A 27,701-nucleotide genomic window follows, 5' to 3' on the forward strand; every position below is an offset into this window, starting at 1 on the left:
TCTCGCCTGATATATATATATTTCTTTATTTTAGTTTTTATTTCTTTTTAGGTATTTTTAAGTTGTAAAAAATTTAGTCATTAATAAACCTCAACTTAGTATAAAAAAGAATTTCAGAAATGTTACCACCATATTAAAAGTATTTGTGTTGATGTTACACTCCAACAATGTTTTACGACAATTATCGGTTTAGATTATGGTCAACCATAAACAAAACCGTAAATGCCATAGAGATACTTGTGCTGCCATCTTGTGCATAGTTTTCGTCTGCAGTTGTTGACGTCACTGACATGACATGAAATTACAATAAAGAAATTAGAAATGGCTGCGATAGGTAGTGGACGGGGAATCATGGATTCCCAAAATCAAGTGCAAAGTGATACTGTAGATCGATTAAAAGTACTATATCCTAACGTTAATGAAGATGAAACGCCTTTACCAAGATCGTGGAGCACTAAAGATAAATTCAGCTACATTGGGCTGTCGCAGAATAATCTGCGAGTCCATTATAAAGGTAAGAACTTTCAAGGTTTGTTTATGGATTAGATATTCACAAAACTCTTCGTCAATGCGCTATAACGTTAGCGTTGTGTTATTGACTAGAGTTCTGTGTGATTGAATATTAGATAAATCGCGTCTGACGTGTCATAACAGCTTGTAGTGTAATGACTATCTTAGTAGTAGTCAAACAAAGGAATCAGCTGATCGTATATTTTGTATCAACAGTAACAAATAAATGATTGCCGATCTGATTGCACGTTAGACGATCGTAGAAACCTGTGATTTTCGGTAACGGCGTGTTTACTTAATACATGTTATGAAAAATACCACAAGGTCTCCTCCTCAAAAATGGCAGACAAAGATGCAACAGTACTGCAAAGAATAATAACATTTAAAGTCGAAAATAATTCCAACGTGTTACTTTAAGCAAGCTTAGACTTTCCTATACACACCTGTTTTATTGTTTAAATAATATTCTTACATTTAACTTCATAGTGGAACTACCTACTAATATCAATTATTGTTATATATATATTCTGCTCTCTAAACACCATTAATGTTTAGATGTTTTGTACTTATTTCTATCTTCATTAGCCTATCATGCTTTGATGTTTGAAAATATTTTCACAAATGATATGAATGTTCATAATGTATATTACATGTAATCTAGACATTCAAATAACCAATTCTTGAATCTTCATATTTAATTTTAAAATCTGCAATTAATAGTTGTTAATAAATTTATTTTAGCTGGGTGATGAAAGAAAATAACAATTGGCATGCTTATAAAGGTAACATCAACAATGCCACTGGAGTTGTAATGGCGTTTTACTTTATTTCTTCATTAACCAAATGTACTTAGAGCTATTTAGTATTTAGTGATGGTCTCTAAGGTACTACCAAAATACAATTGAAATGATTAGAAGAAGGTTTAGAAATAAGACACTGACTACTATGTAGATAAAAAATCTTTTGTGCCATCACCCCATTTATAGAATGGTGTTCAATCTGTGTTATATTCACTTTATACTCCCATCAACTACCCGTGACAAGCCATTGCTGACTATTGGCCTTCTCTACATAATCACCATTCTCGGTTGGTAGGCAGGTTAGATGTTGAAGTTTAAATGGTTCCGGTTTGTCACAGAGTGCTGCTACCTGATCAAATGTACTCACTCCATTGGCTCCTATGACTCCTGTGGGAAGAGTAGGGATAGTAGAATTTGTATTCAGTAGTATGTAATTAGTGTCTATAATGACTGTTAAATATTTTGTGTGTTTGCCAGAGATAAGTTAAAATGTTTTTCTCTTTGTCTTCAAACAAAATGTGTAATTAAAGGCATGACCGGAGATGAAGGCATGGTCCACTCAGACTGGTGCTGTTTCTTAACCTCTTGTATAGAAAACACATTGTGTCTCATGTAGATCTGCATTCCGGCATACAAAGGGTTAAAAATACTACCACAGATTGACCGGTTATCATACATCATTTTTATATTTATCTGGAGTCTGGACTATAAAAGAGTTGACTTCTGATTTTATTTCGGAATTTCTTCTCTGAGTAGTCAGATAGGAAATCACTATAAAACTGAAATGAATTAAATCTGATGTATTCCAGGACATGAACTGTGTGGAAGCCACAACAAAATAAATCAGGAGATATTAGATGTACAGTTAGTACTTTAGTCTTTTAACTGTGCAAATAACCCTTCTTTGTGTCATGCAGTCAGATAGACTGCACTGGTCATAACGGGGCGAATCCCATTTGCTCAGAATCTGCGAAATGTTGACTAAAGACTTTAATTGGTCCAAAGTTTTAACAAAATTGCGGTGGTAAGTCCCCTCTTTGAGGAGTGGCTAGAGACCACGGCGTCCTACTGCCTGACGCAGGTGCTTAGCGGACATAGGAGCTTCGGTAGTTTAATGTTTCTGATTGGGTGGTAGGAAACGTCCAGGTGTCGTTATCACTGCGGGGACCGCCCGGAGGACACGGTGGAGCATACGGTGGGAGTATGCCCTGCATGTGCTGAACCCCGCTGTGTCCTCGGGGATGTAGTCGGCGACGGCATCTCGTGTAAGGCCTTGGTTCAGGTCATAGTGCGAAGCGAGGGGGTATCTGACGCCGTCCACTCCTTCTGCGAAGCAGTCCTGCTAGCTAAGGAGGAGGGGAAGCGCGTGAGGAAACGAACTTTCTCACGCCCCAGCCGTCGCGAGAGACACTCAGGGCATCGGGATCGCGCGATGATCTCCGGCCACCGTAAGTGCGGGTCTGCGGACGGCGAGCAAGCCCCAAGAGTCATCAGACCACCACAGATGGGGCCCAGTAGGGCTGATGCCTGATCCGGAGCTGGGGACTACCTAGCGGCTTTACCGGGGCGCGGGCTCGAAGAGCAGGAGTAGGAACGGGGTGGTTTTTAGTCAATAGGAGTCTGACACTCCCTCTCGCCTCGCACAGGGCGGGTGAATTCATTGAATGATTTTTCTTCGTGATGTTTGATTCAAATTACGTAAGTCCTGTATAATCTACGCCTTTCTTGTTAAGGGGGGGCCCGGGACGGGATATCCTATCACATCTGTCTCTTGCCGAGAGGTGAGAGGGTGAGGCAGGATGGAGTGTCAACTCTTGCTGACTAAAAACCACCCAATTCCTAGTCTGCCGGGCCGGAGCATCGGTAACCCACTAGGTTGCCGTAGCTCCGGGTCGGGTATTAGGTCTATTCGGTCTGTGGTGGTCTAATGGGACACGTGAGACACGAACGAAAGCGACTCGCCTTTATAATAAACTACGCCTTGTGTGACTTTTAAACTCTCTAACACGTTACGTTTTGTATTGCCTGAGATTACGCTCCCAATATACATGTAAAGCACAAAATCCCTTCCATCAACCTCTTTCTCTTGCTCTATCCGGTGCGTACTTACACTTACACTGTAGACTGGAGGGTAGGATTGATATTTGTCCCAATCCTTAGCTTTCAATAATGACGCATGTGTTGCGTACAATCTTTATAGAGTTCAAAGAGAGCAAGAGTAAGAAAATATAAATGCAAGTTATGAACTCCAACTCGCTCACCAAGCGAGGAGATTATAGCAAACACAATTGTCTAGTGGAGCTCTATAGTCCCAACAGTGGACTGTCATGAACTGCTGGTGAAGAAAATCACTTGATTAATGTTTTACCAAGTTTGATTGCCTTTTGTTCTCTTTAACATTCAGAACATAGATAAATCTTGTTATCAATTGACTCATAACAATCGAGTATATAGTGAAAAAGAATGACTTGGAATGGTATGTTGTGCTAATTCATAATGCAGATGTAAGATATTGTAAAGGGAATGCAAGACCACAAGGAAGATGTAACGACCGCCTTGTTTCGATTCTTTTTAGTTACGGATGTTAAGGAATTACAGCGTACGGACTAGCGCTCATTACGCGGTTACAGATTTTGTATGGAATTATTGTCCTGTAAGAAACATTCTTAAACACAATTAAATATTGAGCTGTGCAAGTGTGCAATAAACCTACAAAATTTTCTAGTTTTCCTTAATTTTAGTGGTTTTGCGATATGTACGATATGCAATTGCAGAGTAAAATAAAGTTGTAACCGGATTCATAAGCTCGGGTCGGGAGCCCTGTATCGACCGGGGGCTGACGCGCCGGTTGTTGACCGACAGCCGCGCTTGCAGTCTGCCCGGGTCCGGTTCGCGCCGGTGCACCCCGCCTAATTCCGCGTCTAGACTTGGGGCAAGGACCCTAAGGGTGCACAGAACGCAATTTATCCCACCTTTTGTTGTCTGCTTCGGCTTCAGTAATCCTACAACGTTGTCTACTAATGATTTTCTACCCACTTTACGTCGCTTACCCATATAATTATTTGTGTACATAACTGAGCTTTGGCAACCTTATTTTTGGCACTGTTTGTATTTTTAGTTGTTGTAAATATTCGTTATTGTCAGCGCAGTGCAACATAACTATACCAAACCGTTTTTTTGTATTATTATTGAGTTGCATGCAAGTTACAGCAATTTCTCATACTATTGAGGCAACAACAAATTCCCTACTAACTAATTTTACAAATGCGAAATTTTGTGAGCATGTTTGTGAAGGTATATGTTTGTTACTCAATCACGTCAAAACGGCTAAAGGGACGGGGATGAAATTTAGGACAGGAGTAGATTGTTTCACTTTTTATCCCACGGGGACGAGGGCGAGGCTGCTAGCAGAAGCCAGTAAGGCACCGAGTTAAACAGTCATCAGAATGACATGATACATTCATTTCAAAGTTATGAATAAGTATCTACTGCAGTACTGTTAGAGCTAGACGTTTCAGTAGCCTCTCTGAATAAATGTGAAGGGCACGTGAAGGTGTTTTGTCTGACATTTGTAAGTCTGCGCATGTTTAAAAGTTCTTTTCGGGAATATTGTGGAAAATATAATGAGAGCAGAGGACAACCCGGTCAATAGGCCACTGGGTAGGTTAGATAATTAGGTACGAGTGGGTGAATCGAATACATTGTTTAATTGTGTAATTTAATCGTATTCAACAAATTAAATCTCGAGTATAATTAACTATTAGAAGACCGGGAACCGTTTTTATACCAATATCACCAATGCGGCAAGCGGTAACGGTGTGAAAAGGAAATTGATATTTCTGAAACTTTGAGTGTCGACATGTAAATCGTGACGTAAATAAAAGGCCCCGAGTCAGTCCTGGGCGGAGTAGGTCGCTGCAGGTCCTTGGTCCCCGGGCACACAATGTGCGAGGTGAACGACCCACGAAACCTGTTAACGGACTAGTTGCTCTAGGATGATCGCGTTCATCTTGTTGCCACTGCTCCAGCTTTTTCAAGTGCTATGGGTTGCTATACTAAGGCAAATGTCAAGTTCAGTACTTTACATATTTTATACCACGAAAGAAAGATTTACATTTTCAGCAAATGTATTCGTGAAAAACGCGTTCTTATAGACATACGAAAAAAATCTCTTTATTGATTAAATTATGAACTATAAAATATGAATAGATCAAAATGTTTTACATTTTTAAAAGTCTTTTATTAGGTCGAACGATGTAATTAAATCTGAGAATCTGAATTACACACACTTCTAATTGTATCATCATGAAACTCGGCAACTATATGTAAATTAGATGACCGTACAATACCATGGTTCCATTGAGCTGGTTTCATGCATGGTATTGAGACGTGTCTGATGAGTGGAAGACTGATGAACCTTAGGCTACCTACTTGTAAACATACCCAGTTTGGGTTCATTAGATACATCATTTTCTCCGATGACGAAGACACGACTTTTTGAACTATGAATTTATCTTATCATAAATGTAATTGTATTTGGAATAGTAAACTTATTAGTTGAACCTATCTACTCGGCAGTGAATTTGGTTTTCATCAGGATGAGCAATAAATAATACGTAAATCGGTTGAAGTATGTAAAAGTGCAACTCGCCGCAGTAACAGATACATTGATACACTTCATATGCAGAGGGAAATTGATAAAATCAATAACATTAGTCCGTAGGGCGTGCGCGGGGATAATACGCGTGTAGCAGTGATTGCTATGGAGTACGGATGTACTGTGCCGGGGCAGCCGGGGTCGGGGACGCTGCCAATGGGGTTCTCACAGCTTTGAGTTATCTGTACCTATGTCTAGTTTCGTGCACTCTGCTTCCAATTTGAGATTTAACAAGGGATCGCTACTGAATGTTAGACGTTGGACATAATATTTTAACATGATAACAAGTGTTATTTAACCTATGTTTTACGAATGATGTGAGTTATTGAATTATGATAAGTAAATACACTTGTAAGCCACCTTCACGGCACCGTTGATGATGCAGTTGGTTGGCGTGCAGTGATAGCTGATAGCGTATTATGTCGCTATTATTGTGTACCAGTTTACGAAGTAGGCAACCTTTTACTTGCAATACATTGTCAGTCCGGAAACATATGTTACTTTTACATGGTTTTACTGAATTGGGCTCATTTTGACGTAGACTTGTTGAACAGTTTTATGAACTCTAACAGAAGCGGTATGACGAAGTAATGTATACCGTTTAGATAACTTATTTACCGCAAGAAAATATTAAAGTCTTGTGATAGACAAGGAGCCAATCAAAGTCATCGTTTACTTTTATCATTGTTTTTAATGACACCGGTTCTCTTCATGAATAAACTCATTAATTTGTCATTTAAAATGATAAGTGAATTTGCATACCAATTATTCTCAAAGTATTGTCTATCGTTCAACGTTTTACTACTGGGAAGTATACTGGTCATGTAAATGAGGTGTGCAGTGCCGGCGTAGGGGCCACTGACACCCTGGGCGAAAATATTGTGGCGCCCACTTGAGGGAAGCAATATCAAGTGTTAGTAGTAGTTTTTCATTTTATTGGCGCCCCCTAGACTTTGTCGCCCTGGGCCATCGGCCCATGTCGCCCCCCTAACGCCGGCACTGGAGGTATGATATGATGTCAACGTAAAATAAATGATTCAACGTCATATATTTCTATTAGACCGATATAAGGCACTCTGGAACGTCAAACGATCTTTAACCAAATGTTTTATTAAGTGGGCATTACAAGATTGACGTTGGTTTCATTATACACTGTCTGCTGTCTACATTGAGCTATTAATGTCATGTCGTATAGTTATGGTAGACAATGGAATCACATAGAGTATTTTGTTTTTGGGTGAATGCCACAATAGGCGCATTACACTAGTAAACTAAATGTTTTAGTTCTCAAAGAATCTGCAAACAATCATATTTGATCCCGAGTTTTGCATTTTTTGCAAAAGTACTTATAACAAAGGCTACGGTTAACAACAGCATTTAATGCTGTGATATTGTTTGTATTTTACTTCGGGTACTTCAGCAATTTTGGTTGGTCGAGCAGGTAGTAACTTAGTATCCCATTTGTCTCGTTAAGCGGATTGCGTTCTACATTTTAGAACGTTACCTGTTTTGTAAGTGCTTAGTTAAGTCAGCTAAGATAATGACAGTCACGTCAGATCAATGTGCAGCGTGTCTTTGTCACTGTCTCCGGGTGCATTGTCTGCCGGTGTATGAACCATCGCTGGAACATAATTTAGCACCCCCCGTCCCTTACTGATTGGCAAAATAACGTTGCAGCGCATTTGTTCAACGTCTGAGGCCGCATGGGCCGAGCCCTGTTTAACTCTGTACAAATGGGCATTATCGTTTACTTGTACATTACATATCTTGCATTTTGAAGCGTGTAACCGCAGCACTTAGCAACTCAATAGATGCGAACGATATCAGAATGATTCAGTTATAGTCGACTTTTTGTGTATTTGTAGAAGAGCGGAGAAGCAACAATGCGTGTTACGGCACCATGCCAAATGTTCCAAGTTTAGCTCAATATATACGATTAATTCTATGCACGTTTTATTGAAGTGTATCAAAATCAACTTCACAGATTTTTGTAAACTCTCTTAACTACATAGACCTTTCGTCTATAACTAAAAATAAGACGCAATACGTCGAACCCTACCAAACAAAGGACTAGAAAGAAAGGGCCATATGAAGGTCCCAACAGCAGCGTGCTAAAGGGCCGCCCTTGCTTTCAAAACGGGACCGAAATGGTGCATCTACTATCTGGGTCAAGCTCGCTTGCGTTGGGTCGCCCACCACGTGCTTCCCTCCCGCTACCTCTCCCCCTTGCGATACTTCTCATTCACAAATATACCCAAACATGACGTGTTACCGTCTAGTTTTCCTTGTATTTATATCTGGTATCGGCCTTGTTGAAGCCCCGATGTACGGATCCATTCTATTTTGTACTATTTGGAACTCTAACTCTTTGCGTTAGAGTTGCTAATATTTTGTTATTGACTTTAAATAATTTTGTCATTACAAAAGTGAATATTTCGTAATCGCTGAACCTTAGAACTTTATTATGTCAGTTACCTACATTTCCATGAATCAATGTAATGAACCTCTGTGCATGCGTAGTGGCGAAGGGTTGTGTCTACAAATATATTATTGTTTATGTCAGCGAGAAGCACGGCGCTCGTATGAATTATAATTGGATGCAAGTCGACTGGACATGATTATGCAACAGCAGTTAATAGTGAAAGTTAGTCCGTTCGCGACATATGTATTCTATCCAGCATTCCGCTACCGTCATCCGGGCCCTATTTTACATTATCAGAAAAGTTTGTTGATTTGCACTGTGTAGTATACTAACTAATTCAGAAAGTTTATCGCGTCTATATTATCGGTGCCAAATTAGTCAGGACACAATGTAGGGCATGTACACTACGCAGCAATGGCAGGTCAAGTTTACTTAGCGTTGCAATTGACAAGTCTGTTCCTTGCTTAATCACATGTATTTATTTATGTATTATGTATTGTACTATAAATTAACACCATGGCATGATGCACCCATCTAAATCATCATCTAATCTTTAAAAACAAATGTACTTTACAAATCATTTGTTGAAGGTTTCAACGGTTACTGTTACGGTTTATGAGAAACAGCCCGATATCGTATTCCAACGCAGCAAACCAGGGAGCATCACGAATTGTGTCAGTTGGTTCATTCTGTATATTTGGAATAGAGCTCCCAGCCTGCGGAAGCCTTTTTAAACCTTCTTAAACCAAATCTGGCCATCTTCTTTGGTACAAATATTCAAGCTAATCTAAATCCCGTCGTTTATTTGTTAATAAGGTCGCTTTACTAAACCTGGAAATTAATAACTCTGATAAATTAAGATCTCAATTCAAAATCTCTGGATCGATCAAAGTTTTTGATAGATTCTCCTTACGACTATTGTCAAAAATTTATCTGACTCAAAGATTTTGGATGTATTGAACAGTCGTCTATTTCAGTAGCTGTATCACTAGTAGTAACAAAGGTCGGAGGAGCGCTAGCTACAGTTGAAGGTTATGGTATTCATTTTATTACAGAACTTAAACTGGTTTTAAATACTCGACACGTTGATTATAGCAGCGTCTCATTTTTCAAAAACGCATCTTGCGTACAAAGTAAGACGTGGGTCACAAGACTCACAACTGAGTCGCGTCGTAGAAAGTGAGTAACGACTAGCGGTAGTTGGCAGAAGTCGGTGTAAATGATAATGTGCAGTTATAATGTATAGTGTAATCGCTGTATACAGCAATCCGACACTTCTCCTTGAGTTGGGTTGCGGATTGCAGCACCGACATTGACTACCCTAAGATATTAATGCCAAGTGTATCGCAACGTGTTGCTATGCCAATAAATGTGCGTCAACTCCCACAAGGGAAGTTCATTTCGAGGAACTCTTGTAGTAATCCCAAAATAAAGGATAGCTTTGTTAACGAAATGTTGTACAAATTGTTTCTATTTTATAATTTAGCAACACGCGGTATTGTTAACAATCAATGGTAAACCCAAAAGATCCAACGACTGTCCTGTGGACAAGTTATCACTCGCAGACGCATCGCTTTTAGTTTTCTATTTTGTCATAATTCGGGAAATAAACAAAAAAATATTGGCATTGTTTTCAGGTTCGTTTTCGGTAAAGAAAAAGGAGCCAACAATAAAGTCCGTAATTGGAAACAATAAGAGATAACTTTATTGTTCTTATGCTCTATAGTTCTAAACCTCAAAAGGATACCTTTTTACCCGCCTGTAGAAAGGGATTGTTTTTTTTACTTTATTGCCAGTCCGTTCGACTCAATACTATTTATCTTCGAAATTTAAGGAAAGGTTTAATAGTAAATAGTAGCCTACGGTCCTTTAAAGTTGTAATAATGCGATTGTTAACATCACGTAGTAATGTGCAGTTTGTTCCGTATTTTACAATAATTTTAAAAACTGCATGATGATTGCATTTCAACAGATTATTCGAAATTAAGAACCTAAAAAAATGAACAGTCATCGTCTGTGTCGTGATCGGTTAGCTAGAGGCTGCCCCCGCACGGCATGCGGCATCTCTGCAGTGACAGTAAGCGAAAGTTGAGCTTGCGCACTAAATCTAAAGCCACCAATGTTATCTTGCTTCACCATCCCGACATTATATCTTACTCTTACACATTATGTTTTGGTTTGATTGCTGTGCTGCTAGGCCGCGCAGCATAAGTTGCAACTACTGCTTATCTATCCTGCAGTTGTAAGATCATTGGGGGAAATAGGTCACTAGGGCATTATGGTGCTGAGGAGGCTTGTTTGTGACGAAGCTTTGAATAATTTACACAGAAGTGTTTTGAGCTCATTTCTTTTAAAAATGTTGTAAGTGTTAATATTTGTAAATGCATGCGGCTTGTGTCATCTGTGTCGTGTGTTGAGTTTCATTGATTGGTATGCAAAATTACTACCTGCTTACTCAATGCCATAGTTTGACGTGATGTTGATCCCTCCGAGAACATTTTACTGCATTATAGATTCTGGATCGGTAATTCGGTTTGATGTAGTTGAATGCAATTATAAAATCTATAAAGTCACATAATTTAGGGAATATTCGCATTGTAAGTATTGTTGAGGGTTTATACAGTAGATAATTAGCCAGTCATCGTTTTGGATATTAATGATGATGTGTACGTCAGGTAGCGCGCGAGGGATTTGTGTCGAAACACAGCGGAGTTAATTTAATTTGAAGTAATCGGTCGGAGGCGGGCGTGCGAGGCCGCCGCCGCCGCCCGCATGGCAACCGCTACATGCGCTAATTGTTTCCACGCGCACGCCAGCCGATACCTTTGCCATAGTCTATGCACTTTTGCGTTGCATTTTTTTTTCGTCTACAGTTATTGACGTTTGTGGCTGCGAGCTCTGTCTCTGTCGCGCCCCTCGCCTCGAGTCACAGGGCGTACCTTTGTTCGTGTCTCGTCTGTTCGTGGATTTTTAATTCTGTCTATCATTTGTATTTGATTGTTCCATGTTTTGATATTTATTCTTTGTTCGTTCTTGCCATCGCTATCGTTCTGCACGTAGAAAAAAAAGAATCGATATTAAGTCATTATTTATAAACCGCAATCGCTCATCTTTGTTGTCACTAAATACCTAGTCTTCTTAAATAAGTAAGATCTTAGTAATCAGTCAACTTATAAAAGTCCAGGTTACAACAGGAATTGATTAATTTTATGCAGGGGAGGGGGAGACCTTCACTACTTATCGCAAACAAACAGGTTTATGTTAATTATGAAATAAATGTAGCTGTATAGATTATAATTAATATTATGCAAGTACGTCACTCGTAAGAGTTAAGACTAATGTTGGTATTAACCGTAGCAGTAATCAGTAAGTAGCATAGAAATAATTCGGCTCCATAGCACCACTATGCTCTAAACGCTCGTGTCTCGGTAGTCAGGACATTGCATGATGTGATCACGCGAGCTCATGCTTCCATTGCTGCCGCGGCTCTCCTTTCGGGGAAGCTTTACAGGCGTGTTACGCAATGTATAAGCGGGATCATCGGAGCGGTTATTGGCTTTGCTTGCATAGCGGCAACGCGTTGGTCGTCTCACCGAGCAGCCAGAAGCGTAAGTGGTGTGTATGGGGTCCGACTGTGGATCGTTTTAATGGACATGGATGTTTTCTCTATTTGTTGTAAGGTGGGACGCAGGGCCCGGGCCGCCGACCCCACCTGCCCTACCTCCACTTACGCCTCTGGATGTATCGTACGTCAATATCTGTCATATCTATATCTGTGGCCACCACGTGTTAACAAACAGTCCCCGCGGAGCCCGCGCCTGCAGCGTGGATGCAATGTGTGGCGCGCCGACTGTTTGTTAGCACCGGCGTGTCGCTGTATAACTGTGTGCTCTGTAACATTCCCGGACATCGAGTCGACTCCTAATATCTGCTTTGCTCGTAGCGCGTCGACATGTGCTTTGGCTTCGGGAAACGAGCCGGATTAGCCTGCCGGCTTGTTTTTACGCCTTTCAGCGTCGCACCTTTATGGAGCGGAGCACACGTCGACTGTATTATTTCTGTACCTTCCTGCACTTACCGCCACTCTGACGTTACGCGATCAGTTAAGTCATGTTCGCACTTTTATGTTGTACTTACTCTACCTGTCATTTTGTTTTCCTAACTTGCGTTGAATTACTCAAGCCGTTGGAGGTTCCTAACATTTGGATAATATAGTTTACTGTTGGGGTCTACCGAAATGTCCGATGCATGAATGTAATGCGCATGTTGCGGGGAGAATGGATTCACAATATGTATAGTATTGCTTGTTATTGTTCATTACATAGTTTATATGTCAGCATTATTCACTTGTGCTACTTCCTGCTAGATATTTGCATGTTGATTAATACGTAATTTATAATAGGTTCGGTTAATGTTGTGACATGTATGTTAACAACGCAGAAAGAGAGAGAGAGACAGAGGGAGAGACGCTATGTGTAACATTCTGACTTGCTCTGTCATCGCGGGCCGCAAACTCTGCCAAATCGAAATACGTTTATCTTTAACTAGTGATTTAATCGTAAATGTTCTCTTTACAAATAATACATTAAATGTTCGTGTTACACAATCACAATAAACTAATATCACAACGTTTGAACTAAATACATTTTGTAGAAGTTTGTGGAGAATCACTTGTCAATCCGTTACTCTCTCATCTGATAGATCCATTTCCGCGCAATCTGCGGCTGCGTGTGAACAGTAGTGTCTGTGGCTGCGTGAGTCAGCGTGGTGCAGCGGTGGCCACCTGCAGCCGGGGGCAACGGTCCGCTAACGACTGTGGCTAATTTTGTCCATACACAAGCAGCACGCTCCGTGGGCCGCCGCTATTTTTCCCTAGTCTCTTCATTGTTCTTGCCAAGAGCGATGCGTGTTCCCTTGCTCGATTCCTCGGAATTACAATTAGGTGTGGCCTATATTACTAAATAGAACGAGACAATTTTCGTATTACTTGACGGAAATCTGTCACAGTCGCATGGCGTTCACTTTTGTTGCGTATAAGGTACATCGATGTCAGAGTACAGTCACATCACAAACATATTTATAGAAAACAATAAAAATGTTTAAAATGGATTTAAACGTCAGAATTGCGGTTGCCTGAGCTGGTCTGTCCTCCGTAACGCTTACTTGTAGTAAAGCTTTACAGAAGCTAGCCTATCATTACCTCATATATTATTGATGGGCCACGCTATACGATGTCTGTGGCCGGCGCATTAATACTGCAGTGCACGTAGCTAGAATCGTCGCCAGCAACATGGCGATCGTTTCCAATATATTGGAGCTCGGCGAGGCCGCAGCATGTCGTTAATTACATTCAAAGACAATGTCGCGGGTATCGCACGTACTGGATCATTACTCATTACTTATTTTAAATAAATAGCATTATTATAAGCTCGTCGGGCTCGGATTCTTTGTTTGTAGGAAACGCGAGAGTGTCGACCTCGCGTGCGCCTTGACATTTGTTAGATGTTGGATGAGAACAGTTGGGCCACCGCCAACGAACCAAGCTGGTGGCCAACACAGCTGACTAATGTATCGAGATGTGAACGCTTTGAGGAGATTCTTTCAGGATGCCCTGACTCCTGATAGTCATATAAATGATAATATATTTATGTGTGCACGTCACCATTACCGATAGTATATAAAATATTATTGTAATACAACTGTCCACAAGTTATCGGAGGTCAAGATTGCGAGGCGTGCTGGGTGTGTGGAGCAGACAGAACTTGTCTTCAGCGCCGACGCGAGCTGTTGGTTCTAATGTTACCCAATTCTATGTTCAACAACATTTTCTCAGAACATGCGCGTCCGTTGTGGACGGTATAAATAAAACTCGTAATAAGTACTGCGTTCTATTAATTAGAGTATTCTACGTCTAAAGTAAATTATCTTGCTTGGGTATTACACAGTCGTAGCTCGTAATAGAATTATGTCGAATTTAATCAATCGCTCGTTGTTAGTGTTCGTGTCAGGAGTTCTTTGTGATGCTCTTTGCAAGTAAAGTGCCAGTCATTATGCCGTTTGATTTTATTGCAACTTTGAAGGTAATGCTCTATTGATTCCTCGAACGTTTTATTATGCGGCGACTTGTTTACTTTGCTTTATAAAGTCTAAGTAATTAACATGTGGGTCGTTGTACGGTTTTTTCATAACGCTAGGAGGAACCGTTACTGACGTCGAGTAACGCTACATGTATATAACTAGATATCCTTCGTACAGTATTGGTATGGGCACCGGTACACTTTGTTTGTCTTAGTAGTGGTCATAATACCGTGAAGGTGTAGTTCGCGAGTTGTTATCTCCGCTGCGAGCGCGCAGTGTGGGAGCCCCGCCAGGCGGCAGGTACGCCGGCTGCGCGCCGTCCCACACCGCCACACGGCCCACACTGGCCACGCAGCACATCCACTGGTTTTATCTACGCGTTATTGTGTAAACACGTGGCGGAGCGGTTCATCAACCTGTGTTTGTTGTTCTCATGCGTACGCGCAGCTTTTCTATGTGCGTACGTCTGGTTGTAACCTGCGGCCTGATTGCGGCCAAATTACGCGATAGCTAAGGGATATGCAAAATAGAAATTTATTCTAAAAGAATACGCGTGTACTTAGCTTAAGTGTATACTGAAATTGGGAGCTTGAGATAGTGTTCAGTATTTGGGTCTGAGCTAGATGTCCTAAACCGGCCGTGAAGCGTCACTGATATCAGACCGTTAAACTACTGCCACTATCAGATACACTCCAGTAATGAAGTACTGGCAAGGTGCTGGCCGTGCAGGTCTAGTGGCCGCTACTAAAATAATTCCCGTTGACGTCCAACTACATGTAAGCACGGCGTGATGCGCGGCGCTGACAGCGGCCGTTGGCTCCACGTGTTTGTTTCCAAACGTTGGCGTATTTGCGCCAACCTTGTGTAGTAGTATCGTTTCAAGTGACCTTGTGATAGACTAATTGTTTTTCACAACATGTACTTGAGTTATTCAATTGTGAACCATAGTTACTGCAGGTTTAAATTCTATTTTCGTGCGCTATGGAGAATGGTTTGCCCTGCATTGTTGTTGCTGTGAGCACGGCACCCGCAGTTTGTGCGTCCCATTATTTATGGTACTGAATTTAAACCGTGTTTACCTTTGTTGGAGGTCGTTAGCATTCCCTATTGGCCTTGTTTTTAAATTCGTCCACATTCGTATTTAGTTAAAGAATCGTTTTCGATGTTCGTTGTTTTGAAATACACCTGTTATCTTCAGTGGGTATTTATTTTGAAAACATCAAGTTGTAAGTCAACATGGCGAATGTCCTACAACTGTTTCATTGACTTCTCTCTTATTGTATTTATGGCAATATTCATGCAAGAGTTGAGTCTTGGTACACGACACTTCCGGACTGGTTTGTCGAAGACACTTTCACTTCATCACAAACAAACGTAACTAAACACTACACGCACCTGTTGCTATGACGTCGTCACCTTACACTTACGTTGTAAATGTTCGACTCGTCCCAAGTACCCCATCCCTAGACCGTCCAGATGTTGCGTGTGTCCTGATGTAACTACTGATGTAGTCTAGCTCGTACTGTCAACGCATGCCTTCATTACCGTCTTACTAACTTGAACCGATTGCGATTCCCTGATTCTCGAGTGCTCTGTCTTAGATAACTTCGAAGTTTACTACTTGCATACATAATTTCGAGAAAATTAAGAACTATAAATGGAGACTTTCTTGCCTGCTTCTGAGGAAAAGATTTAATAATTATATTCATTTTAGAAGCAACTTATTGTTCAAGTAGTTTGTGGATTGCATGTAGGATGTTGTTAGATGTGGTCGATAATGCAACATAGAGTAGTGTAGCAGTTAGTGAGACGGGGAGGTGGTGGACGTTGGACGAGCGGCCAGAACATGTTGATGTGGTGCGCAGGTCATGGCAAGACACACAAGGACGCGGCCAGCGTGCGCGCGACGCACCCCATCCCCGCGGCGTGCGGCCTCTATTACTTCGAGGTGCGCATCGTGTCCAAGGGCCGCGACGGGTACATGGGCATCGGCCTCTCCGCACATGGAGTCAACATGAACAGATTACCCGGTAAGTTCCTACGACATATTTGTCATTCACTCACCCATCAATCTACCATCACTTCATATGGAGTAAATTACTTAACGCGATACCGACGATATTTTTGTTCTTATTAACATAATGTCTGGCTTCCACTTTCGTGCGCCTACAGGATACCTGTGATTTTGAATCGTTTGAGTGCTTAACTGTGTGGTATGACATTGCAGGTTGGGACAAGCACTCGTACGGGTACCACGGCGACGACGGGCACTCGTTCTGCTCGTCGGGCACCGGGCAGCCGTACGGGCCCACCTTCACCACCGGGGACGTCATCGGCTGCGGCGTCAACCTCGTCGACAACACCTGCTTCTACACCAAGAACGGACACCACCTCGGCATCGCCTTCAGAGGACTACCCGTACGTACAGCACAATGCTACAGCATCATTAGCCAAGCACAGGGAATACACGACACGGCTCTTTTTTATTTTGAAGAGATTTTTTTTTAATTCGTAATGTGGAAATCTAGTGAAGAGTCCGAAATGTAGATTTAACGCTGTGTGTTAAAATTGTCAGAGTGTTGCAGCGGAGAAGCTCGACTCGCCACTACAACATAACTAGTTCGCCAAATACTTTACGCAGTATATTTCCTGAGAGTAATCAAACAACTTACTTAATAGCAAGTAAATAATAGAATCTACTGTGCCATAGACTTTATCAAGAATCATTATATGTATACCGAAGTACTTGAGACATTGTCAATAATAATGTGTAACACTAAGCGATGGGTCGTGGTCGCCGTGGTGTATGAGTGTGTGGTGTTGCAGCCCAACCTGTACCCGACGGTGGGGCTGCAGACGCCGGGCGAGGTGGTGGACGCCAACTTCGGCCAGCAGCCCTTCGTGTTCGACATCGAGGACATGCTGCGCGAGCTGCGCGCGCGCACGCGCTGCGCCATCGACGAGTTCCCGCTGCCCGACGACCAGGGCCAGTGGCAGCAGCTACTGCACAAGTACGCGCCACTCACTCACTCACTCGATAATCTATGAGAGCCAGCCTACATGCATATGTTGGAGAACTAATTCCTCCTCTCCTCAATGGGAGGGAAATGCCTACAAAACGCTGACAACGCACTTGTACCTCTTGTGTTTTGAGTGTCACGCTGGCGGCGCCGATTGTTCACCAAGAGTTGATCAGTCTGCACGTTTACCGGCCTATCTCAAGGAGGAAATGTATTCGCCTACTGCTGAGAATTTCGAAAAACTGAAGACATAAATATTGCTTTAGGTATTCGATCTGATCATTAGAGTCGAGACTGATTGCCAACATGTTGTGCAGGATGGTATCGTCGTACCTGGTGCACCACGGGTACTGCAGCACGGCGCAGGCCTTCTCGCGCGCCACCGGACAGCCCATCGACGAGGACGTCGCCTCCATCAAGAACAGACAGAGTGAGTCATGCTACACTCTACTACAACTACACAGTTTGTTTCAGCACTTTATGCAAGTTGACGACGAGTGGCGTCAATTTGTACATTAAATATTGTTATGTATTTTTGATAAAACACTAGTTATTCAGCTTTTGGAAAAATTCTACAGTTTTACGTTTATTTTTAATAACGTATAACCTATTTAACAGTTTATAGGCTGCACTTGCTAAACCTTGTGTAGTACTCCAGTAGACTCCAAAAAAGGATACCTTGATTAATAATTATGTTATCGGCTTACTCACGTAATGTTTTGACGAGGAACTCGACTAGTTTCAAGCCATGCTAGAGGCTCATATTGATGAGCAGCATTCCGCGACACACGGCTTGAAACTAGTCGAATTCCTCGTCAAAACATTACGTGAGTAAGCCGATAACATAATAATTAATTTAGTATGTCTCACGAAAGTTACAATAAAAAGGATACATTGACTTCAAGTATAGAGTTTAGAAATATGAAAAATGAAATTGAATGCAAACAAATTGTGTTAAAATATTGTTATGTCTAATCATTTTTTATGGAATAGGAGACAAACGAGAAGATGGATCACGTAATGGTAAGCGATCGGCGCCACCCACCCACCTGGACACCTTCATCGAGGAGACGAGACGAAGATATGGAATCCTTTGTATATATGTATGTGTTGTGCAGGGATATCGAAGTTGGTGGTGGCGGGGCGCATCGGCGAGGCCATCGAGGTGACGCGCGCGCTGTACCCGGGGCTGCTGGACCGCGACCACGACCTGCTGTTTCTACTCAAGTACCGCCAGTTCATTGAGATGGTCAACGGAACTGATGGAGAGGCACGTACACTCCCTATATAATACATATTACACACTTTTGTTTAACTTACGATGTTTGTACGTGTGTGTGTTCGTATAGTGGAGTCTTACAACTACATTTTGAAACAGCTATCTCTAACGGACGGAGCTGTTTTGTATACACGTTTGGTTTGCATAACCATAAATGCTTAGTTACAATGAATACTACCCAATTCAAATGATGTAAAAGCTTGTCCCGAGATTTGGTATACCACAGTACCTCGTATTTATATCATACTAGTTACTCCCGCGCGGTTGCACCCGCTGCTTGGCTCAGTTATAGTTACAAGTGTAATGGGAGTAGCAGTATGAGTTGGGTGTACAAGTATATAAGTAGGCGCCATGTTGCAGGGCGCGCGCAGTAACGGCGTGGCCACGTCCGTCATCTCACACACGTCGCGCACCAACGGACACGCGCACAACGGTAACTATATGTTGTTCTATTTACTTGTATACTTACTACTTATCTGTTACAATCATTTAGTTAAAATTCTTCATTTCTGTGTTGTTTTGGAAACATTGATTTCAATGAGACTCGATGTTCATACTGACTATAATACTCATATGAAGAGCCAAATAATTAGATGAAAATATTTACTCTTTGTCTTATTATTACTGAGAATATTCGATAAATCGAAAAATTCGAATAATACACAGCCCGTCCGAGAATTGAACACGATGGAGGTCGTCACTAAGTCTGATATAATATTTGACTGATTACAGACGCAGAGGGCGGTGGGGGCGAGGGCGGGGGCGCAGGCGGGGGCGCGGGCGCGGACAGCGGCGCCGGGGACGTGGACATGGCGCCCGCCACCAACGGACAGACTGGTACACACACATACACACGCTCGCGGCGGGTCTACCGCCGGCCACACGCCAATATATTGTCCGCTGCATCCGTCGTTACAATCCGAATTGCCAGTTATCCAAATTAAAAAGATTATCTTACTATATGATGGAAGATCTCACCCAGTTTGTTATTCGTTTTTGGGTTCGATCCCCAATGAAATAATGTATGACACGCCACCGATATGTATCTTATATTTGGCTATATCTATATTGCTTTTATTTTTATCAAATATAAATCTTGTCCAAAAAGCTAACATGCCCCCATAAAGTATAAAACTATTCCACAGACTATACAGAGATATATTTCAGTATATTAATTAATATATGGTATAAAATATATAAGGAATATTATGTACGTACCTAATATTAAACAAGTATATGTTTTTATTTGGTTTATATATTATTTGCACAGCATACTCATTCATTATGTTATGTTAGTAGCGCCATGTATCATTGTGTTGCTGTTTACTTCGGTTTGCATGGCTTTGTACATAGCGGGTCAGTTAACAGTACGCAGTAGTAGGCTACCCCCTAGTGCGCACGTATGATTTAGCTAATAATAATATATTGCTGCACTTTGGTAACGTTCCCACAACATGGCGGCTCGCTACACTATACGGCGCCCGTGTATACTGTCTACTTACAGCGACTCCGTAATTAGCGCGAGTTTATATTCTGGTCACACCTTCGTACTGGAGGCTGTAACACATGGTGTCCGAATGTCCACGGCGTCACACCATGTTGCTGCATGCAATATACATACGGGCCATAAACGAGTAGCGCACTGCTCCGCCGGGGATATACCGGGCCCAGGGAACCGTGGGGGCCGCTCACTTAGATGTACACAAATATTGTTAGGCCCTGCTTGTGTTCCCACCGCCCAGCGATAGAGACACCGTCACTATAACTATTGTGTTCGTTAACCTGCAGTTAGTGCGCTAGACGCAGTAGGTTGGCATGTGTGTAGTCGAGTTGACGGCTATTGACTAACAGCTCATGTAACATCGCATCTAGAATCGATATCACTCACCGGCACTTAATGCATATTTTGGTTTTGTTTCTTTCCGTTAAGTTGGATTTAGTTCGCGTGAGTCGTCGCTTACGCATGTCCGGTAACCAATGAGGTGCAAGTTACAACAACAGTCGCGGTCGAGTAAACTCGTGTCATATGTAAGGTACCGTGTCAGTACGGTAGTACCGCGTCACTAGTGGCTGCAGTAGTGGCTGCAGTAGTGGCTACCGTACTGGCTACCGTAGTGGCTACCGTAGTGGCTACCGTAGTGGCTACAGTAGTGGCTACCGTAGTGGCTACCGTAGTGGCTACAGTAGTGGCTACCGTAGTGGCTACCGTAGTGGCTACAGTAGTGGCTACAGTAGTGGCTACCGTAGTGGCTACCGTAGTGGCTACAGTAGTGGCTACCGTAGTGGCTACCGTAGTGGCTACAGTAGTGGCTACCGTAGTGGCTACCGTAGTGGCTACAGTAGTGGCTACCGTAGTGGCTACCGTAGTGGCTACAGTAGTGGCTACCGTAGTGGCTACCGTAGTGGCTACAGTAACTTGCGCCTCCCGCACGCACCGCCGAGCTAGCGGGCGGGCTGCGAGCGCCGCAGTGTCGCGCGGTGTCGCGGAGTATCGCGGGGTGTCGCGGTGACGCGGAGTGACGCGGCGTGCTTGTAGGTGCGCGGGCGCTGCCGCTGGTCAAGGGCATGCCGGGAGTGACGGCCAGCCTCGCCGCGCTGTTGCCCCGCCACTCGGGTGGGTATCTCACACCTCACTCCGCTACTCTATGTGCTCTCCCTCCCGCTCTGGTTCCTGGCTCCGCTGTGTACATACCCGACACTACCGAATGTCGACGAGACACATTCCTTCATACTGTAAATAGCGTGCAACTCGCAATCTTACATTGACTCAAGAATTAGGCGTTTGTGACGATGTAGAACTTGTAACGGTACGGCTGGGTAGATGATAGAATGGAAGAGACGCGTAGCGGAACCAGAGCAGTGGTCGGTGTCATCGCTTCGAGTGTCCCGTGTGGTGGAGTGTGTCCAGTGGCTCCTTGTCCCACTGTCGGCTTGTGTACGCTTGTACTAACCCACGCTGGCCAACTCTGCACTCGACTGAACTACTCACTTTGTGGAGCTCTACATGATAGTGTCGCAGGGACTCTGTCCACCGCGGCTGATGGTCGTAGCGAGTCGTATGTATGTCGTCTGGTACGTGGCGGTGCACAGAGTCCCTCTACATGACCATGCTGTATATAGTGCGCTACACTCCGTCCCTAGTGCTAGTAGTCCCAGTAGAGTAGTGTCCTGTACCTAGTGTACCCACGTGTCGCCGCGGGAGGTAAGCAAGCAACAGCTGCCGTTCGAGTACTTTCAGCTTACTTTACAAAACAATATGCAGCAGCCTATGTGTTGGACTGTAATTGAAAAGATTCCGTTGATTAGAGTTCATCAGCAGTTAGCTCCTGTTTCTTCAGCACTGCGCGGTATTCGCGATAGATGTAAGTAAAGTAAGCGAGGGAGTTAGTAAATGTTGTCGTTGTGTGCAGTGCGTAGTGTATGTTGCATGTGTCGCGTGTCCGCATGTCGTGGAGTAACGCTTGTTATGTATACGGAACATTATATATTTACTATATTATACAATATCATATCCTCCATACTACACGGGGCTACACTAAACGCATGCGCGGCGCGACGAGCCGCCGGTATGACAGTTTGTGTCACGACACGGTTTTATTTTCTCCTCGGCACTGAGTTATGAGTTTCTCTCGCTCCTTGTTCAGCGACAATAAAACTATTCATATTATTTTCTAGTCTTAGTTTAATATACTAACGTTGCAAGTGATGGCGGGGGCCAACGTACGCAGATTGCTTCACTATCATAGTGTAAATATCGAGGCTACAGTACAGCGAGCTTGCTACCCCCCGCCCGCGAGTGGTATGTAACATAATGTGTGCCCCGCCAGAGTCGGAGTGCGGGTCGCGGGCGTCGGTGGAGCGCATGCTGGCCTTCGGGCGCGAGCTCTACGCCATGAGCCAGAAGCTGCAGCAGGACCCCAACGTCAAGTCCATGCTCGAGGTAACTACCACTCACTCGCTGCTCCTGCATGCTCCAACTCATTTATGTCAATGGACCATTGTAAAATACTTTAGACAAATATCTTAGTCAAACAAAATAAAAAGTGTCAGTCTGTCCATCTGCTCGCTCTAAAGTGTAGTTTCTTATGTAAAGGAACGAGTAAGAATTTCCATGGTAATTCTTTTTCAATGAGTCTCATAGTCCAGTACTTGATTAAATTGTTTAGTTGGTTTAATGATGTGAGTAAATAAGTAAAATTGTAAAATTAATGCGGTTTCTACCGCACTACCAAACAAACGGCAAAATCTCTCCGTTATATGGTAGATGTTCCACCCACTGAGCGAAGATTTTCGCTTCAAACTTCTTTGTGCGAAGAGCTACCGAGTAGAACTCTCTGCCAGAATGTGTGTTTCCAGATGGGTGGCTTCAAGTGTCGAGTGAATAGGTTGCTTATGCAAGCTTGCTGCTTGCTCCGTCGTAGGCCGCATCATCGCTTACCATCAGGCGAGATAGTGGCCTACTACAACAATAAAAAAGTTTAGAGTTGACCAGTCTTACTTGGCGGCACTCGTACACAAACTTAACACGTACACCAGCACCGCCCAACTCAACTATAGTAGGGAATCCAAATCAATGAGACCTTTGAGCATGACAACTCCAAGCTGACACCAATACATTCTACCATAACTAGTTTAAATTGGTTACAATTGACACTATACAATTATATTCTATTGCTCTTCATCTATCATATGCATATTTTCATAGAGTTGAAATGTGTACATTTGAGTATAATAACTCATTTTGGTTTTGTTTTTTTTTTCATGTCATAAGCCGGCGAATGAACGCATGGATCGCTTGATGGTAAGCAATTAGCGCCTATAGACACCCACAGGAGTAACGTGTCCAGTCATGTCACCGCCGAGGTGGAGTCCTGTCCCGCAGTATCCCGCAGTGTCCCGCAGTATCCTGCCGAATCCCGCAGTGCCCCGCGGCCTGTCCCGCCGGGCGAGGGTTGGAGGCGTTACTATAGTTGTCGGTGGGCGGTGGTCGCCGTACAAGGGGTGGTCATAACTCTATTTCTTCATTTTTACTAATTGTTGGTTTCTTTCTAATTTGGTGTTTTGCGGTTATATTGAATTATTTTTGTAATTACATTAAAGAAAGAGAACATCTGTTTATTAATGTTGGTTAAGTATTAGAAAATTGTGAATACTCCAATGGTGGATAATTTTGTAATGCTGTTTTTGAATTAAATATTCATTGTAGTGCTGGTAGAAGTATCTTAATTAAAATAAGAGATGTTCTCTTACTTTAACATTGTGTCATTACGGCTAATTTCAAAAACGTTTGACCTAAAATTTTGATACATTTTGTATGGAGTTTTGTCAACATTGTAATTCTAGTAAGTAAACAGATAGATTGGTTTTTGAAATGAGCCATTAATGGAAACAGATTGTAATGTATCGTTAATAAAAAAAAAAGTGAAAATGAAGAAATCGAGTATTGAGTGTTCCTTTGTATGGCGGCGTTGTAGTCTGCGACGTCGTGGTCTGTGGTTGCCGGCGGAGACCTCGTGTCCGCCGCCTGCTGGCCGCTGTGTGCGGGCTCGCAGCCCGGCGGACTCGAGGCCGCGGCCGCTCGGCTAATTGCCGCGTCCGTACCCAGCGCCGATATGTAAAGCGCGCACGGGTTTCTTTTGGTTTCGCACATGTTTTATCTACGCCACCCACCGTGGTATATCTTCCTATACTGTAGGCCTTAGGGATACAGACTTCCACACAGGGCGGCAACGTAACACCGAAGTATTACACGCTATCATACACTAAACCTATGTCACGACTCGCGGCGAGTGCTCGCGTCTACCACGTTTACAGTCAAACCATGCAAGGAGTGCATCTGCACTGTGTATGGGAGTGCATATGTACACTGTGGCCGCCTGGTAATCATTGCACTGCCGGCGCTTACTGACCGTCTCGTTTGTCGCGGCCATCAATCTAAGTGGTTAGGTTCGTGTCTTGGCTGTGCGGTAGCTAAGCAATCGACGGCCACAAAACGTGTAATGGGTTCGATTCCCGCGCGGAGCAAATCGTATATAATCGATAAATTGTTATTCCGGGTCTAGGTGTCATATCTCATATGAAATTCTGTATTTATCCACTAGGCTACTATACAAGATACAAATTACAAGTTTGTTACTGGCTTTTTGAGGGTTAGGGATTTGAGAATTGCGGGTTCATAAATTGGGGGGTAGAGGGTTATTGGGCCTCCGGGAATCTCACTCACACGGCGAGTAATCTCACTCCGGTAACTTCGCTCAAACAATGCAAGCGTTGTTTCACGCCGGCTTTCTGTGAGGCCATGGTATGGTCGTATGGCGTGGTATCCTCAAGCCAACCAGCACTGCTGAAACATTACTCCCTCACATTATTGCCACACTTTAACTACTTTTACATGTTAATATAGTTTGGTACTATTTTCACTCACTACACATGCTCTTACTACTTACTACCTTATCTACAGAATGTACTCGTCGTAACCTAACGTATAATTAAAATGTTGTGTTATTAATCCTAATAAATGGCATTGCCATTACATTGCCCTGTAGACGAGTATTGTGTGTGTGTTGCAGGACGCGTTCAGTCTGCTGGCGTACAGCAACCCGTGGGACAGTCCCGTCGGCTGGCAGCTGCAGCCGGTGCGCAGGGAGGCAGTCTGCGAGGCACTCAACGCCGCCATACTCGGTCAGTTACAGCTCACGTTACACGGAGTTAGGGTTATTGGCATCCTCTCAATTTGTTGTCCGAACGAGAAAATGGTGAATTGGAATAATAAGCTTGATGTCCCGGCAGAGTCGCAGGGCATGCGCTGGATCTCCCCGGTGGAGGCGTGCGTGTCCCACTCGCGCGAGCTGCTGCGGCGCATGGCGCGCGGCGGGCTGGGCGCCTGCGCCTTCGCGGACCTCGCCGCGCTGCTGCGGCGCTGACCCGCGCCCCCGCGCCCCGCGCCGCCGCGCCCTGCGCCCCCGCGCCCCGCGCCACCGCGCCCCGCGGCCGCGCGCCGCCGCGTGCTGCGCCGCGTGTACTGGTACCAACACTACCGCGCCGACTGACTGCCCGGACTGCCCGGACTGCCCGCGCTGCCAGCGCCGCCTGCTGACGATTCGTTTGGTGACGAGTTGCAAGTATGATCCCGAGGCGCGTGTGAGTCGGACGCCGAATGTTCGTGTAATATAGACTTGTTCGATGCTTAGCAGACGTTGCTTAAGCTTTACTCTGGGTGATATGATACGCCGGCCGAGGAGCCTCCCTCGGGACAATTTTATATGAATGAAGTGAGATATATAAACGTGTAATAATTGTAATATGTAACTGTGTGCTCCGCTATGACCTCGACGATAATGGACGTTCTGAGAGATGAGTTTAAATTCGAATGTAGCTGTAATGATATGTGTCGGAAATGCGCTGTATATTGTCTGTAGCGTATATTATAGATTATATCGTATTAGAAATTAAACAAGATAATTGTAACGGCCGCGGCGAGGCACTGTTGTCGTAAGTTACTTTTTTAATGTTTTATTTTAATGAATATTTTGTCGTTCGTCAAACGGTGGGGCTCTCTAGCGCCACGTTCGGTAACTACACTAGAGAACTCGATTAGTTTGCGTGTACAAAAATCGATTATTGTCAACTATATATTTTGATAATGATTTTTGTTTATAACACATCGAATATCGGTTCGATGCGGCGCTGTACAGATAATTATAGTAGCAATTAATTTGTAGTCAGCAATCGACTGACACACAATTAGTGGTTCGAAAAGACTCGACTGTACCGCAACAGTGTCTCCGCTTTACTTTATTATAGATATCTAACGTGATGAGATGTAGAGATACTAAGATTTACAAATTTCATTTGTTGCTATTGCATTTAGGTTATGTGCCTGACTGCATCGTACTCGTAAGTCAGCATATTGGTCGGAACCTCTCCCCGGAGCATCCGTAGCAGGTTGTCCACGTAACTTGTACTTCTAAATGCAATAATGATGACAATGTGCAGCGACGGGCGACGGAGCGAGCGCACGTACAAACTGTACACCCGCGTCACTCGCGCCGGTGGCGAGCTGTGGCGGTACTGAACCTCAATGTTTGTTGTAAATTACCGAGTTATGTTGTCAGCACTCTTATGAAACGTATGCTACGTAAAGTTCCTGAATTTAAACTACATATTTAGGTACATTAAATTTTAAGTCTGATTTTATTAGGTTACAGATAGTTTGATTGTATGCGTGAACTTGTGGAATACGTGGCAGCCAGGTGATGGCGTGTCTGATGTGCAGTATATTAGTGCCGTGTTCAGTTTGTACGTGTCGCGGCCAGTCGCCAGTCTCCGGTCTGTACTCCGAGCGACTGGCGGCGGTTCGCTCCGCGCCCGTCGCCTCATGTAATTTGTTCTGTATAAATCAGTCTACAATATCCTTCTTATATTGTATTGTTTTCTTTTTTAATAATATATTATGTTTAAACCGCTTTCTTTGTTTCATTTATAGTCCATTCATAAACAGTGTAGATTCCTAACTATTGTATGCAGTAAGTTAACTAGGGACAAGAAGAATCAACAACATGCCTTAGCCGGAGCAGTGAGCAGTAAATTCACACACCTATTTCCTTGATCTGTTAAGATTTCTTCCTAGAGTTGAGTTTAAAGTTCCATGACAAGTGGCACACAACGTGTCTTGGGTCTCCCGCATGAACATTATGTGAGCCAATAATTAGTTGTAATAAAAAAATAAATAATAATAAGTCAATTAAATATATTGTTGATTGTATGTTGTTAGGTAAGTATTACGTAGGTATGTTTTGACTACCGCAATGACATCAATAAAAGAAACAAGTTGTAATAGTTGATCGAAGAATAATAACGAGGTAGTGAAATTATAAATATGGTAAGTGCTGAGAAACGCTTTCCATCGTGAACCGCTCGAAGCGACGCTAAAGCT

At 43.2% G+C, this 27,701-nt stretch overlaps 1 protein-coding gene and 1 long non-coding RNA gene across 8 annotated transcripts; both read left to right on the top strand.

Moving 5' to 3' along the window:
- The first annotated feature begins 263 nt into the window (after positions 1–263).
- On the top strand, positions 264–27,231 carry LOC118265910 (ran-binding protein 9). 7 transcript variants are annotated; one of them, XM_050694738.1, is made up of 14 exons: positions 265–514; positions 12,070–12,135; positions 16,333–16,497; positions 16,695–16,885; positions 17,294–17,478; positions 17,805–17,917; positions 18,606–18,757; positions 19,127–19,199; positions 19,499–19,603; positions 21,303–21,380; positions 22,594–22,706; positions 23,538–23,567; positions 25,336–25,447; positions 25,556–27,231. In XM_050694738.1, exons 1-14 carry the CDS (start codon positions 322–324, stop codon positions 25,687–25,689), a joined length of 1,710 nt encoding a protein of 569 aa, XP_050550695.1. In that variant the 5' UTR covers positions 265–321; the 3' UTR covers positions 25,690–27,231. The 7 variants fall into 7 exon arrangements, with proteins under 7 accessions (XP_050550696.1, XP_050550695.1, XP_050550699.1 ...); XM_050694739.1 differs by lacking the exon at positions 23,538–23,567 and having other exon boundaries at positions 264–514; XM_050694742.1 differs by lacking the exon at positions 21,303–21,380 and having other exon boundaries at positions 266–514.
- LOC126910854 (uncharacterized) lies at positions 521–11,728 on the top strand. Its single transcript, XR_007705421.1, has 2 exons — positions 521–6,800; positions 6,973–11,728. It is a non-coding gene; the product is annotated as an uncharacterized LOC126910854 (long non-coding RNA).
- Positions 27,232–27,701: the final 470 nt, after the last annotated feature.

The sequence above is a fragment of the Spodoptera frugiperda genome, chromosome 7 (assembly GCF_023101765.2).
Source record: "Spodoptera frugiperda isolate SF20-4 chromosome 7, AGI-APGP_CSIRO_Sfru_2.0, whole genome shotgun sequence".
In the NCBI taxonomy this organism is placed as follows: Eukaryota; Metazoa; Arthropoda; class Insecta; order Lepidoptera; family Noctuidae; genus Spodoptera; species Spodoptera frugiperda.